Source organism: Dermochelys coriacea, chromosome 10 (genome assembly GCF_009764565.3).
Source record: "Dermochelys coriacea isolate rDerCor1 chromosome 10, rDerCor1.pri.v4, whole genome shotgun sequence".
Lineage (NCBI taxonomy): Eukaryota > Metazoa > Chordata > Testudines > Dermochelyidae > Dermochelys > Dermochelys coriacea.
Window position 1 is genome coordinate 13,479,764 of NC_050077.1, and position 15,658 is coordinate 13,495,421.

Here is a 15,658-nt window from a genome sequence, read left to right on the forward strand (position 1 = left end):
AACCAGTGGTACCAAGTGAAGAGTGGAGTCTTTAATCTTCAAAGGGCTTTATTCATCTTTAGTAGCTAAATCCACAGAGGGCCCCTTTGGGGCAGGTTAATCATTAGACCTACTTCATGTGAGTGGAACCTGTGCTACAGAGAGAGGTTCAGTGAGCTGCCTGGAGGGAGTCTGTGTCAGCCCTGGGATTAGTGCTCAGGAGGTCCCAGCTCCCAGACTCCTACTTAGACCTAATCCGTAAAACAGATCTAACCAGAGAAATACATGATTTTCCTCCTTTGTGAGGGTTGGAAAGTGCTCTGCTGTCTCTTGCTCTGCCCAAGGACCTCCCAGTGTGGAGGCAGATAAGAGCAATGTGAGGAGTTCAGTTAAAAGCAAACGAATGTGTTTGTGAAGCAGAGAGAGCATGCCCCATGTGGAAACTGGCACTTTGTGTCCAGACAGATAGCGTGGCAATAAGAGCTTCATTGTCTTTGGCAAGGGAATAATGTTCAGTTCTTCCAGGCCAGCAGTGGACTGGTCCAGGATGCTTGAGATGCTAAAAGCATCCTGGCCTATTTGGTAAGTGGTCTGTATTTTTTGCGTGGCTCAGCACATTTATAATAGTGCTCAGCCAAGCAAAAATACAGGCCATTTACTAGTCCAGTGAAGATGCCAGTGGGAATCTGGAGTCAGGAGGGAGGTGATTGAGAAGGGCATGAGAGAGGGGGTTCTTGTACTAGGGAGGAGGCATTTCTGAAGTCACTGTGTTGCACAGCAACCTATCTTGTGACCTAGCTGGTTCACCCCACTTCTGGCCTGAACCTTCCCCCTTGTGCTATAATATTATATCAATTCTTCTGTATTTCCCAGAGCTGCAAAGCACTTTCCCAAGCTGACAGCAGCCATTCCTGGTAGGCTAGGAAAGTTTGCTGCATCATCACCAGGCCGTTTTGTTGGCCAGCAGCCTCAATAGGGAGCATTTATGATTACATGAACTGCACGCTGGTTTGAAAGGTGCTTTTCTGGTTGCTTTTCAGGTGTTTATTCATTCAACTGTGTTTTCCAGGCAAAAGAACCCAAAGCAATTATGAAGATTGAACATTTAAATGCGACTTTCCAGCCTTCAAAAATAGGGAACCCACATGGACTGCAAATCACTTACTTGAAGGACAACAGCACAAGGAATATCTTTGTCTATCATGAGGATGGCAAGGTGAGAGCTCAGAGCTAATGGAATAGGCTGGTTTAGGTCCCAGGTGACATGAGTGCTTCCACAGAGCCTGGTCTAAGGGATGCACTTAGGGTGACCAGATAGCAAGTGTGAAAAATTGGGACAGGGGTGGGGATAATAGGCATTGGTATAAGACAAAGCCCCAAATATCGGGACTTTCCTTATAAAATGGGGACATCTGGTCACCCCAGCCTAGATGAAGTAGTACAGCCACATGCGGTGACCTCTTGCCCAGCATCTTCCAAGCAATGGAACCACAGGGTTAGTGGCAATAAAAATTTTCTTTTTATTTAATAGGAAGCAAATAGAAGGGGCAGAAGAGGCAGAGCCTCCTGGGGAGGGGGATGGAAGAAACCAAGTGGTCCCTGAATGCTTCTAAATAAATGAATGTACCGTGTAAAAGCTCAAAAGCTGGTCTCTCTCACCAACGAGTTGGTTCAATAAAAAATATTACCCCACCCATCTTGTCTCTCTAAATATATGTAAGATCAGCGCTGCCCATGGGCACCGCAAAATGCAGTCCTAACACGCTTCCCCCTCAGCTGTGGGGCAGCCAGATTGGAGAGGCAGTTGCGACAGTTTGGGGGGGTGTTTGCCTCCAGTTATGAATTCCATTGGGTTGTTGAATGCTATCTGCAATTGTAACCGTTGCTCTGGATTAGATCATCTGCTCTGTAGCAGGAATGTGACATGTAGTGAAGCTGTGTCTCGAAAGCTGCCACAGGCTGCCATCAAGGGCCATCTGCACTGACAGGATCTCCCCTGGTGAAACAGTGAGGATGCTCTCATAGGGACAATGACTTCAAATAGACTTTCTAGGCAGAAACCAGTTGGAGGAGGGAGGGATCTGAATTCCCACTCTCCTCCAGCCTACGCACCCAGGTTGTTTCCCTGCTTGACCACCTGAGCTAGAGGGGCAGAGATTGTTTCAAAAGCCGTGCTCCTCCTCCAAGCGAAAGGAAGCTGTTCCCACTCCAGGAAGAGAGAGCCCAGCAGAGGAGAGGAGGCTGGAGATACTGTGCCTTCCCTCAGGACCTAACTCGGGTTCACAAAAGGGGATGAGATCAGCCTGAGAGGGGTGGTGAGCAGTTTGTGGTTTTCCATAGATCTGTAACTCTCTTATCCTGTGTGTGTGTGAGAGAGAGAGAGAGAGAAATCCCTTTCCTAAGCCTGTGTGCCTTGCTTTACTGCCATGTGGTCCCTGAAGGGTATAGCTAAGACCAGAGCTCCAACAGCCACATTGTCTCTGGCAGGGAATGTGTCCAAACAACTGGGGGGCTCTGGAGGACAGAGCCTTCAGGGTCTGCACCTCAGAATGCACCTGAGAGACCCAGACCCGAAGCAGGGATCCAGAGACAACAGGTAACTCTTGATGGGGGGGGTGTGACCGCCCCATCTGTTGCCTCTGGGCTGAGGAGCAGCAGCAGAGCCAGGAGTGCCAGGGCAGCAGCGAGAAGCATCTCAGGGAGCTTCTGGTGGCAGCCAGGCTTTGCGGGCAGGGGCCAGCTCCAGGGGGCATTGCTGGCTGGCGACAGGCTCCTTCAGGGGAGAGGCAAGAACGCATCAGGTGTTTATGCATCACCCTGCCTGGGGCATGCCCAGCCGTGCAAAGGCAACCGGCTTGGGGAGCAGGGCAGGAAGGGCTGCTGGGCAGCCATCAAGCGCCCCAGCTTTCATAGAGCTGAAAGACAGGGGCCCGAGTGGGCCAGGAGGCTCCCACCAGTTTCTGATCCGCTGGTTCCTGGCAGGAGGTGATGGTTTTAATGAGGGTGCGCTCCACAGATTGAAAACCTCTGTGCTAAATAGAAGACAGAAATCGGGAGGGGTGGGGGGGGGTTGCATTGCCTCTGCAGTGGTCAGTCACTATCCAGACCCAGGGAGCTTAGCAGTGTATAGGATCCAGTGGTTGGCTTCCATCACTGGTGTCTTTTTCAGAGAGTAGGACCAGAGTGACAGGAGCCATCTCGCAACCTTATTTCCTTCCCCCAGCTACCTGGAACCCATTGGATCATAAGGCCAGCCCTGAAATGGTCATCAAATTAAAGCCCATCCATGCTTATGGATTTATTTTCCTTTGGTTGTCAAGCTACCTTTATCATTGGACGCTGCACAAAACTAAGCAGGGACTGTCAGAATTGCACAGCAGGGTTTCACAGTACTAGCCACTCCTGCAGGAGAAGGATCACCTTGCTGCTTAACCAGTTGCTCGCTATCTGTCCACACAGACATTGTAAATCCAACAGCTTTCCTACTGGCAAGCAGTCAAGATGCAGGGCAGATTCACTCCCTAACTCATCTCCAGACAAAACAGGCCCGTGGTGCTAGTCGGAAACAATGCCTCATTGATAGATCTATAACCAAAGCGATCTCTTCCCCTGTAACAGATTTAGGGTGAAGTAATTATTGAGAACACCATTTTGCTTCTGTGCCGCACTTCAGTGGATCTGAACTGGCTTCCTGCTTAGTTCTGACCCTCCTTGTAGGCAGCAATTAGTGTGTCAGGTCAGATTAGTCAGTGGAATGGTGTGCTTCTATGGTGTTAGCTCTTCTGTCTAACAAAGGATGGATGGACAGATGGATGAAAGCAAACACCGATTCCCCATTTTTAAATGGGTAGGTCTTGGAAGGGTTGCTTGATTACGTCTGTGTACCTTGGCTGTTTTTCTTTAGCCTAGTGGTCTGAATCGAGTGGCGGTGGCTTCTCCGTCTTAGCACACAGCAGTTCATTGCTCAGCGCACCAAGAGACTCGGTCACAGTTAATAGTGCACTGTATTTCTGAATCTCAATGAGCTGCCCCTCAGGGGCTCTGCCTCAAAACTCCCACTGCCTCACATGTGAATTCTGTGACAAGGTATCAGAGTCCTATACAATGGAGGTGGTGAACCTGATCATGAGATAGCTGATCAACATGGCAAGGTGTCACTCATGTCATGAACAGTCAATTCCCTGGCAACAATTTTATTCCAGCGACTCCTGCTTATGAAAGATGTAATTGTTATCATGACTATTTATAATTGGTTTAGTGCTGATCATCTACTTGACCCTGTGCAGCACACAAAATAGAAACATTCCCTGCCCCGAACTGCTGGAAGACAGATACAGACAAGATGAAACAAACGGGGAAACTCAGACCAGGCTAGTTTTTTTTCTTTTAAAATGATGAAGTCCCTGCTGAACAGCCTCATAGAAGAAGTGGTTTGTGTGGCTTTGTCTGTTCTTTTAAGAAGGACCTTGTGGTCTGATTCTCCTCTCACCCTGGAGTTATTCCTGCTTTACAATGGTGAGACAAGGTGGGTGAGGTAATATCTTTTATTGGGCCAACATCTGTTGGTGAGAGAGACAAGCTTTTGAGCTTACCCAGAGCCCTTCTTCAGGTGAGTGAGAGGAGACTCAGACCTCTGATGTATCTTTTTTTAGAGTAGCAGCCGTGTTAGTCTGTATTCGCAAAAAGAAAAGGAGTACTTGTGGCACCTTAGAGACTAACAAATTTATTAGAGCATAAGCTTTCATGAGCTACAGCTCACTTCATCGGATGCATTCCGATGAAGTGAGCTGTAGCTCACGAAAGCTTATGCTCTAATAAATTTGTTAGTCTCTAAGGTGCCACAAGTACTCCTTTTCTTGATGTATCTTTTATATGCTGAGCTGATGTTTTTTGTGCAGACTATAAAGTAGAGGTTTTCAAACTATGGGTCTGGACCACAAAGTGGGTCATGACCCCCTTTGAACGGGGGTCATCGGGGCTGGCTTAGACTTGCTGGGGCCCAGGGCTGAAGCCCAAGCCCCATCGGCCGAGGCCAAAGCCCGAGGGCTTCAGCCCTGGGCAACATGGCTCAGGTTGCAGGCCCCAGGCCTGTGGTTGAAGGCCTTGAGCTTCAGCTTTGGCCTCTCTGCCCAGAGCGGTGGGGCTCAGGCTTCTGTCCCTACTCCCGGGGTTCGTGTTTGTTGTCAGAAGGGGGGGTCACGGTGCAATTTATTTTGAGAACCGCTGCTATAAAGGAATAATCTGATTTGGGACCTTTACCTCTACTGTCATGGGGCCGCATTCATTCCCAGTGTAACGAGTATTCAGGGTTTAGCTACTGAATTGGTTTTCTGAGCTCCTCTCTGCAGCTGGAGCTCACACTACAGGAAGTCTCCTGTAGGGCACCCTGCTTGGAAGGTTAAAAGCCTCAAGCTGCTAGGTTACTACCAGGCTAGAGATGAGATGAGTTGGGGGAACCCCTCTCCCTGAAGCTTCCTGGGTTTCTAAGCCATACAGCGAGCTTTTGGTAAGGTTCTGAAATGTTTGGTTACAGGATTGTGCTGGGTCCAACAGAACTGAAAGAGGTGTCAACATAGCATCTCTAATACAACTGGGGATGCGCGTATCTTAAGCATCTGTTGCTTGAGGGCCAGCTATTCCAGGGTCTGTCAGGTAGGAAGGCACACTGGAAGGTTGTATGTTTACCTGGGCTCATGAATCTGAGGCTGGGCCCACACTGTATGGATGTTCAGGTTCAAGTCTGGGGCTGGAGGCACAATGTGGTTGCTTAGAGTCAAGAATCTGGAGTGGGAGTCTGCATTGGCAGTTGTTCTTTTTTTCCTTCACAAGTGAGGTGACAAAGAGCTGAGACCCTACCAAAGTCAAATGTAACAGTCAATAGCTTAGTTTCTGCTTGCTGAGGGTATTAGAGGCATAAAGCGATAAATGAGTCTCTTTTTTTAGAGGCTGTTGAAAAGACATCTTTTTAGTCCTAAAATAGGCAAGGAGTTTTAAGTGTTTTTCTGATTGATGTTATTTTGAGATTATTTTCCTTATATTTATAATTTAATTTCAATTCCTGATGGTTGATCTTCCTGTCTTGCCACACTCAGCTGTAGATTTTTTTCTGACTTGCTAGAATAAACTTGATTTTACCATTGCCCCACGTTTAATAAGCTAAGAAGAAAATCAGTGAGCAATGAAAATTTACCCTAGCTGGGACCAGCCCCCATGTAGAGAGGAAAGATGTCATAAAACACTATAACATATTATAAGGCTCAGGGAGGCAACCCTTCAACCTGAGATCCCAAGCAAATAAACTAATGATCCATTTGGTGGCATTGTATTTATTCTTCATCTGCATTTTGATAATAAACCTCCCCCCGCCCATAATTCTAACTCAGTTTGCTCATCACTAACATCAGATTCCACTGCCTTCTGCTCTTCCTCTTTCTGGTAGTATGGTGGGGGCTGGGTCTGTTTAGTTACTCCAGATAAGAGTAAAAGACTATTAAGTAAAACCTCAGCCATTTGTCCAAGACTTTCCAAAATGCATAGGTATTTTGAGTGCTACTATTTTTGCCGAACTTGAGACACTTAAAAGACCCGAGAGTTCTTGAGGGCACATCATGTTCTGAAAAATCAGGCTTCTTTAAGGTGTCTCAGGTTGGACATCCAACAATGGAAGCCTTCAAAATCACTAGCTGCTCTTTAAAATCTTGGCTCTGAAGCATAGAAAAGTTTAGCATTCCTAGAAGTTGGCTTCTGGTTTGATTTATTCTCTCCTATCCTAAAACAACCTCACTTGAAAGAGTTTGAGATGTTTATTGTAGGTTCAATTCTCGCTTATTTAAAGTGTTCCAGACTTGTGAGTTAGTGAAGTCTTCACATGTATTAATAACATGCAGTTATTTCAAAATCTTCCTCCACACTAATGATTATTGAGATGCAGACAGGTATCAGACGTCCCTTCCAGAACACCTTCCATTGTCCCGTACCTTTGAATTGTTATGCAATAGTTGAAAGTGCACTGATGCAGGTAATTTACTTTAAATTCACCTAAAATTTCCGGAATGAAACTTTAAAAAAGTCCAGCAGCACAAGATCTGGAAATCTCTCCAGAAACAAATCCACAAATCAGCCTGGGGAAAAAAGGGAACTTAATAAAATCTAAATAATTAAAGACATAACCCAAAGAGATTTTACTCCAAAAAGGAAAAAGTGCTAGAGACTCCAGGAAATCCATTAAGGACTTTACTATTACTGTAGATTTTACATGGAAGGTGGTCAGAAACTATGGCAATGGGTGGCAGTATAAAACCCTAAGATAGGCACAAATTCAGAAAAGAATTTAAAATATGTGCTTAAGCCCCATTGGCCTCAGTGAGGCTCAAGCACATGGTTAAGTCCTTTGCTGAATTGGAACCTATCTATAGTCTCTCATTCACTATTGAAATGTTGATTACCACTTTTTATCAGCCAACGATGCCAGCCTACGTTGCCCACTTGTTACATTTTCAAGCAAGCATTCTCCCATACTGCCACTCACACTTGGGGTGTACTCACCGTAAATAGACATAGAGCTCCCTCATTATTTTCCTTCAAATCCCCTCCTTAAAACTTTCCTTTGCTGTGATGCCTACAGTCAATTTTACCACTGGTTGCTGGTGTGCTAAGACCATTGCCTGTCAGGCTGACCAATATTGTCTCATTGTTCCCTTGTATTTCCCCTTCTGTCTGTGTCCACCTGTTGTCTTACACTTAGATTGTAAGCTCTTTGGGGCATGGACTGTCATTTTGTTGTGTTTGTACAGTGCCTACCACTGTCGGGTCCTGGTCCACAACTGTGACTCTTTGGTGCTATGGCAATACAAATCATAAATAGTAATAAATGCATCTTCTGATTCACCAACCTCACTTCCTGTAGCACCTGGGCTTTCCTCTGGAAACCACCCATCCTAATCAACCCAGTCCCAGCTTGACTTATTTTACATGGCTAGAGACCAGACTTCTGAGGTATTGAGCTGCAGGCTGGGAGCTGTGGATTATGAATCATGTGGTACAAGTTTTCTCAACCACAATAAAATTTTGTTTCTTTGTTTTGTTTTGAGAAATGAAACTTCCCAGTTCTGTAATGACGGTTTTCTATTGTGGCATCTGGAGACTGCTACATGTTACCAAAGAACTAATAAAATGCACTCTGTCAGATGAAATGTTGTGTAAGCATCCTTTATGGTAAGCTTTGGTGCAGGGACTTCAGACATATGTACACTGAAATGGCAGCTATACACTGTGAAACTGTGTGTTCTATATTGTCCAATCCTCGTCATAATGTCCCACATAATAAGGAGACAGGGCTCTATTGTAGTGAACATAGAGAGGTTTTCTGTTAGTTCTCTGACTCTGTAGCCTCCAATCTGACTAGAAGAACATGTGTTGCTTGTGGTTGCCACACAAGGTTTCCCCATGGCCTGGCCTGAACTAAGCAGTTGTAGAAGAAATTGCTGACTACACTCCAAGTGTTAATGAAAACGGTTACTGCATAGTGTAGGCGTGGCCATTGCCACCTGCATGCATATTTTTGTCCTGTACTCAAAGGGTTAATTGTCATTCCATTACTTACAATAGAATATGAACTGTCTGCTGCAGAATGTCGCCAGGTCTTTCAAGCTGATCACTGCTGGCTAATGAAGGGGGGAAAATACTGAAGGAGCAAAACTAACTTCTTTATAAATAGAATACAGTGTTCAAAGAACACCATTGAGATGAATGTGAGAAATACTGGGTAGTACAATTCAGCCATGGAAACTGAATTACATTCTAGATTTTGATTCAATTTTGTTTGTACCTTTAGGCTGCAATTCAGCAAAGCACTTGAGTACGTGCCTTAACTTGGGGCATATGCTTAAGTCCATCCCTCTTCAGCAAAGCCCTTAGGCACCCTTTGAGCTCCATGGGGCATAGGCATGTTTTTAAAATCTCTGCTTTTGCCTGGCCCTCCCTCTTCAAAACCACAACTCAGTTGAGCCCTGTTACCAGAGACAAAATGATGGGAAAGACAAATCAGAGCAAAATCACCACAATGATCACTGTGTAGATTGTATGTTTGCTGACTCCAGCCTTTCTTTTTCATTATCAGGAAACAGTGGATTGGTTCAATGCCATCCGTGCGGCACGGTTCCATTATTTACAAGTGGCGTTCCCTGGAGCTAGTGATGTCGATGTGAGTTCTTCCTAGTCGTTTTTAGCATCTTGTTAACAAGCTGGAAAGCCTGGCGAGCGCTCTATTCTTCAGAGTGTGCTTTACAATTATTATGTTAAAATGATTTTACTGGGAACTAGAGTCCAGGTGCAACACCTGCTACTACATCTAACCACAGAAACTGGGGGCGGGGGTGTACATTTTAATTCCTGCATTCTCAGTATTGTGCCAGATCTTGTTTCTGTGTTTGTAAAGTGCTGGTTGCTACAAAGCTACGCAATTAAAACTGTTTTTAAAATAAAACGGTGAGGAGGAAAGTGTCTTACCAAAACCCGGCCTTCTGGCTGAGATCAAGTGCAGTACTGCTTTACAATTTGATGCAGCTTCTGTTGCAAGAGTGTGCCTTACATTTGCTGGAGGCTGGAATTGATGATCTAGCTACAATTTGCAAGTATAGTCACAAAATATAGTATAATATTAGGATGAGTTACCTTTATAATGAGTTTATTATGTTGTAGGTACACTGCAATTATAGTTTAATTACACTATGGTTTTGCTTTTAGATATGTGTAATTACCACTAATTCATATAATCACCAAGTTAACAACATGATTGAGATATCCACTATTACCTCCTTGGTTTTATACCTAATACATGTATTTTAGAATCCACTTGCATTAACTAATGATTGTATGAACTAGTGGTAATATTGGTACTGAAGAGCATCACCTGAGCATAATTATCTGTTCCTTGCAGTGCAAATGCCACATAATTATAGCCACTGTAGTGTAACCTTTGTCTAATAAGACTTTTCCATCTCTAAGTACTTGATTCTGTCAAAATTTGTTTACACTGCCATATAAAATTCTCATAAAAATTCACAAGCCCTAAACACAAAATGTTTTTGCTTGGCCATTCACATGATGATTAATGTTAGAAATCTGGTTGCTCTCCCAATACCACTGACAACAGAAGAAAAACTAAAGAGATTTTATGTGCCCATCAAAATAAATGATTACCTGGTGGGGCTAGGTTGTGAGTAGAATTTTGGAAGCCTGGATTTATGACCTTGGAATGTAAAATTCCTGTATTTTTATGCTGGTAGAAAACTCTGTCAGACCTTATTGTTGTTTACACTAAGGCGTCTTACAGTGGGTATTACTGGAATTTATACCCCCTTTCAAGCTCCTTTCCATTGCTAGAGTGGTGTAAAGGGGCCTAGATGTAAATGAGAATCAGGCTGAGTGCTTCAGGAGACAGGTACTGTAGATATTTTGATATAGACACAAGAACCACAAACCACCTCTGAAGAAACCTGCAGCCTTTTATAATGTTTTAAGTGGGCCCATCCCTGCTACGTGAGGGAAGTCTGTGTCCAACAGGAAGGATTACACAAAAATACTGCACCCTGGACGCAGCTTAGCATGATACTTGGCGGCAAAGGGTTAAGAATCTTGAAGTGATAAAGATTCTTTCCAGTAAAGACAAAACTACTTTCTAAAAGCAGCTGGCTGCCATTCTAAAGACTGGAGATTAAGAAATTCAGGATCTCTGCAAACTGGCTGTGGGATTCTCCAGGGTGCTTTTTATGTGATCACATAACCGGTTTATCAGAGCCTTTTGTTAGATGGAATTACATGTCTCAGGAATATAATTTTTAAAGCTTTGCCATAAATAACTTGTTTAAATGCAAGGCTGGGAGTGGGGGAAGGTGAGAAGTGTTCAATCAGTCCTGTCAGCTCCATTTGCTGGTGAGTCTCACTTTTCTTTTTAAAGAGCCTCACGCATCCATCTGCAGAGATCTCACAGCTAGCAGCTCATCTGCACCAAGCATTTTTAAAAATAACCTAGGCCCTGGTAATTATTGTCAAGTAGATCTCAGCAAAAGGGGAGTTCACAGACGTGTGTAATAGCCTTTAAAGGCAGATGGCATATTAGAGCTTGTGGGTCTTCTGTATGAGCTTTTGGGTTATACTGATCTGGAGGAGGAAAGGAAAAAACAACTGGGTGTCTGGGGCTCATACCTGATGTGAAAATGATCTGAGACCAGCTCTTAGGGGCCTGATCCTGCAGTCTTTACTCCACCGAGTAGGTCTGTTGGTGTCCCTGGGGCTACCTTCCTGTTCAAGGGGTTACAGAACCAGGCCCTGAGTTTTACTCAGCCCTTACTCCAGCAAAACACCCTTTGCGATGAGAACCTACCAAGTCATGATGATCCCAACCCCATAGAAATGAGTGGGAGTTTCGGCACCGAGTTCAGTGGAAGCAGGACTGGGTTGAAGGACTTCATGAGCAATATCCATAGGCCAGTTAACCATAAATGGGGCTGCCTAGAATGATCCGTCTCTTTACTTTAACCAGGCTGAATGTTTAAGGACATAGTGTAACTATCAAAGAGTGAGCCAAGGAACCCTGGCATGGCCCCAAAGCTGAGGGGCAGCGGGCATGGGAAACTGGGACAGGGGAAACTGGGACCATCTCAGGGCTTCCCTGGGGTCTGCTCCCTCCTCAAACCCCAGGAGCAGGGATCATCTTTTCATTATGTGCATACAACACCCAGCACGGTGGACCCTGACTGGGGCCTCTAGGTGCCACTGTAATACACGTAATGAATTATTAAATATTATCGCTACATCTTTGCATACAACCCCAGTTCTCACACTATCTGGGGACAACAGGCTCCTGGACTGCAGCCTGATTTGGCTTTCTTTGAGGTCAATAGGAGTTGTGTTGTTGACTTTAATGGGAGGCAGGATTAGGCCTGAGAGAGCTCTTAGGTAAGAATTTAACAACTGGGAGCTTCAAGTTAGATTCTAAATTCATAGTTTGGCCTTTAAATAAGTGGCCTGATTTTCAAAAGCACTGAGACCCCGTAGTCCTCATGAAAGTCAGTGGAGCTAGTGAGTTCTCAGTACATGTGAAAACGAGGCCACTTATTTAGGTGCCAGACAATGGATAAACCTAACCCAAGGCCTCCAGTTCTGAATATTTTGACCCACCCCCCTCACCGGGTTTCAGAGCTCAAGCAGGAACATCTACACTGCTGTTTTTAGCCTCATAATGCGAGCCTGAGTCAGCTGACCTGCGCTCTGAGACTCACAGTGGCTGGGTGTTTTGGGGTTTTTTTGCAGTGTAGTCATACCTGTATTACAAAGCTAACACGGGGTCAAAGAAACTGAAAAAGTCTTAGGGGAAGATGAGAGAACAAAAGGAATAAATAAATCCACTTCAGTATGCCTTGAGACCAGTCATAAGCTGTCCCCAGCCTGTATATGGGCCGGAGGTAACTCTTTCTCATGGCATTTTTTTCCATAAGCTCCCATTGAAATGATAACTGGGGGGCTATGGCATGACAGCACGTAAGCCTGTGTCTGTGACTAACGTGCACTAACATTGTACTTTTTTTTGCTTTCTTATTTTGACAACTCTAGTTGGTGCCAAAGCTTTCTAGGAACTACTTGAAGGAAGGTTACATGGAAAAAACTGGGCCAAAGGTGGGACATCATGTATTTTGTCTTCATACCAAAAATGAGTTTGTTCTGTCCTGCGTTGTGATCCACATAATGGTGGGGCAGATATGCTTTGGGAGGGTTACTGTGTAAAATCCAGCCATGTACCAACACTTCAATGCCTTTGAATGTATCTCTTTGTTTTGCACCTCAGCCTGGATTTTATATCCAAGTTTCTTGTGTTCTCCCCGCTACCCACCCTTGTTTCCACTATTCATTGCACTTTCCTGTGCGATTATAGTTTTGTAAGCGGGCTAGAGATAGCCTAAAGGTAAAATTCACATTCCCTCATGCAATGCACAAGTAAAAGAACTTTGTGCGGGACTGAGAGATGGAACCTGTCTCTCCCTGCATCAGCCCCACATCAGAGGTAGTACATGCAACCTTTTCATATCACTGTGTCCCCACTACATGGTGTTCTGGACCAATGGATCCACCAGCTCAACCCCCTCACCATGCTCCCAGAAAATCCCATGCACAGAGCCACCGTTGCTCGCTGCTCTGTAGTGCCGTTTCCCCTCTCTTGGAATGGAGGGCATATGGCTCGTATGTCTGCAGAATGGGAGGTTCCCATGCACAACTGGCAGTTAGGAAAAGGGGTGTCTGAAGGTGTTCAAGGCCTCTGTGAAAGCACAAGGAGTTACTGCGTACGTGGGAAATGCCCACATCGCTGGATTCACTGCCAGTCTCAAACCAGGGAGCGGGTTTGGCTTTTCAGACCCCTTTGTTAGCAAGTAAAAAAGAAAGAATAAAATCTCCTACTGTGCCAAGAATTGAGTAATGACTCTTCTCTTTGGGCTTTATATCCCTCTGGAGAAAAGGAAATGCTTCCGCTCTTGAAGCTGGACTCACACCTTTCTTGCCAACTAAATGCCCATTTTCACACTCTCTAGTACATGGATTAACCGCTTATGACTCAGAATCCCCTCTTCTTGGTAGCTATTGTATGAGGTCACCTCCCCGCCCCAATTCATTAATACGGCAGTGCACAGCTGCAGTGGGGACACAATCAGGTGAAAGAGGAGCATTTTGAACAGTATAATCATCTCTTCGTACATGGGTGAAATTCATCCCCATGCAGAGAGCTAGCACATGGCTTAAACACTGCTTAAGCCCACTCGCCATAGACCTCGTGCTGGCCTTCTTCATAGTGGTAAGTGTCATCTATGCATGAAGAAACCTTTAGGCCTGATCTGCATCTGGTTTTTGTACTGGTATCACTATGTCGCTTAGGGGTGGGATTTTTTACCATCATACTGGTACAATCCCTAGTGTGGACACTGTTATACCAGTATAAAGGTGCCTTATACCTATCAAGTTTATTCCCCTTCCCGTACTGGAATAAGCTACATCAGTATAAGCACTCTGACACCAGTATCACTGCATAGACATCAGGTACCAGTACCGCTTTAACTGATAGAAAGTGGTGCAACTATTGTGTGTAAACAAAGCCTTAAAAACCACTGTGTGAAAAGGAGAATGCCATAATTTATGGCAGGCCCTGGATATTAGTAATGTACGTACCATTGATTTTACGTGATTTACCTCTATTTTTAATGACTATTTCCCCTAACAGCTGCTGTATGTTCTGGGACCTATCTTACTAACGAGCTATAGAGGGTCTCCTTATATAGCCTGGTCAAGAGTTGGGAACTTCCCACGCTTTTTCATTTAGTGGGTGGAGGTTGAATTCGTCTTTTTAGATGCAGGAGCATTTCTTTATCACTGTAGAACTCTGTTTCTTATTGTCTTTTTAAATTCTTTTTCTTCATTTTAAAGGGGGGGGGAGCAAGAGATTGTAGTTTACAGAACAGAAACATATCAGAAACCAAGGCCAGATAAATTGGTTAGGGTCATTTTTGTTTCCTTCTAATGTCTATTCTGTGATCAGCCCTTATAGGACTGGGACACCCGTAATTAGCTCAACTGAGAGCTGCATGGGCAGGGCCAGAGAGCTTCATAAAATGCATCATTTGCGTGACATGGAGCAGATTGCAGCCATCCACTTATATAATACAGAGCTGAGGTCTCCAGAGACTACAGATCCCAGCATGCAATTCTACAACTCAATGCACATGGATGGCTGGGGTGAGAACATTCCATGCTGGGATCTGCAATGTGCAGCTCCCTGTTAAAGATAAGGATGGCCACGGTCTGCTTTCTAGAACTCTGAGGGCCTCATTTGACCTCCAGGCTATGCTTTGGGCCTCTTGTTTCAGGGACAGACATTTGCCATCAATCCTGGTGACTCTCACACTTGCAGAGCAAACTGCCTTCAGCACCAGCCATTCCAACACTCTGCAAATGACTGAGTGATGAGGCTCCTCAAACAGCACTTAGCTTAGAAAAGCCCCGTCTCGTAGGCACTGAACTTTTTCCACTCCCACTCCACCCCGAGGCCCCATCAACATTCCACCCCCTCCCCCAAGTCCCTGCCCTCGCTCTGCCTCATCCTGCTCTGCCCCGTCCCAGAGGCTCTGCCCATCCCCTCCCGGAGGCTCTGCCCACCCACCACTTGCTGCTCTCTGCCTCCCGCAAGCCCCTTCTCAAGCCACCAGACAGCTGTTTGGCTGATCGGAGGTGCTGCCAAACAGCTGATCAGCAGTGCCTCCAAACAGCTGTGGCTGATGGGTGCTGTTTTTCGCCAGTACTCACAGAGTCAGCGCCTCTGCCCTGTCTTCATTTCTAACAGAGCTAAATGGGGCATTCCAAGAAAAAGCACAATCCTATCCTAAACAAACCAGCCCTGCTGGAGATTTAGAGCTGCAAAGGCCATAACATACCTGGACCAATTTAGATATCTGCTAATCCGATAAAAACACCAGCCAATCATGAGATTCCCAGACCTTCTAGAATTCAGTGGGATCAGCTGGTGAATTGACTAATGGTGACAAATGCACTGAAATTAATGAGGCGAGTAGCCTGGCAGTTTACTGTCTGTGCTAAAATATAGGGATCTCAAACTCCTGGGTTGGTCAGGTGCTGGAGG

The 15,658-nt window shown here is 45.2% G+C and overlaps 1 protein-coding gene across 5 annotated transcripts in view; it reads left to right on the top strand.

Moving 5' to 3' along the window:
- ADAP1 (ArfGAP with dual PH domains 1) overlaps positions 1-15,658 on the top strand; it is a 107,535-nt gene that overhangs the window by 81,972 nt on the left and 9,905 nt on the right. For all 5 annotated transcript variants that reach the window (XM_043493308.1, XM_038420137.2, XM_038420139.2 and 2 more), the window contains 3 exons: positions 1,049-1,195; positions 9,098-9,181; positions 12,592-12,654. In XM_043493308.1, coding sequence (XP_043349243.1) covers positions 1,049-1,195; positions 9,098-9,181; positions 12,592-12,654 — 294 coding nt within the window. The remainder of the gene's footprint in view (positions 1-1,048; positions 1,196-9,097; positions 9,182-12,591; positions 12,655-15,658) is intronic.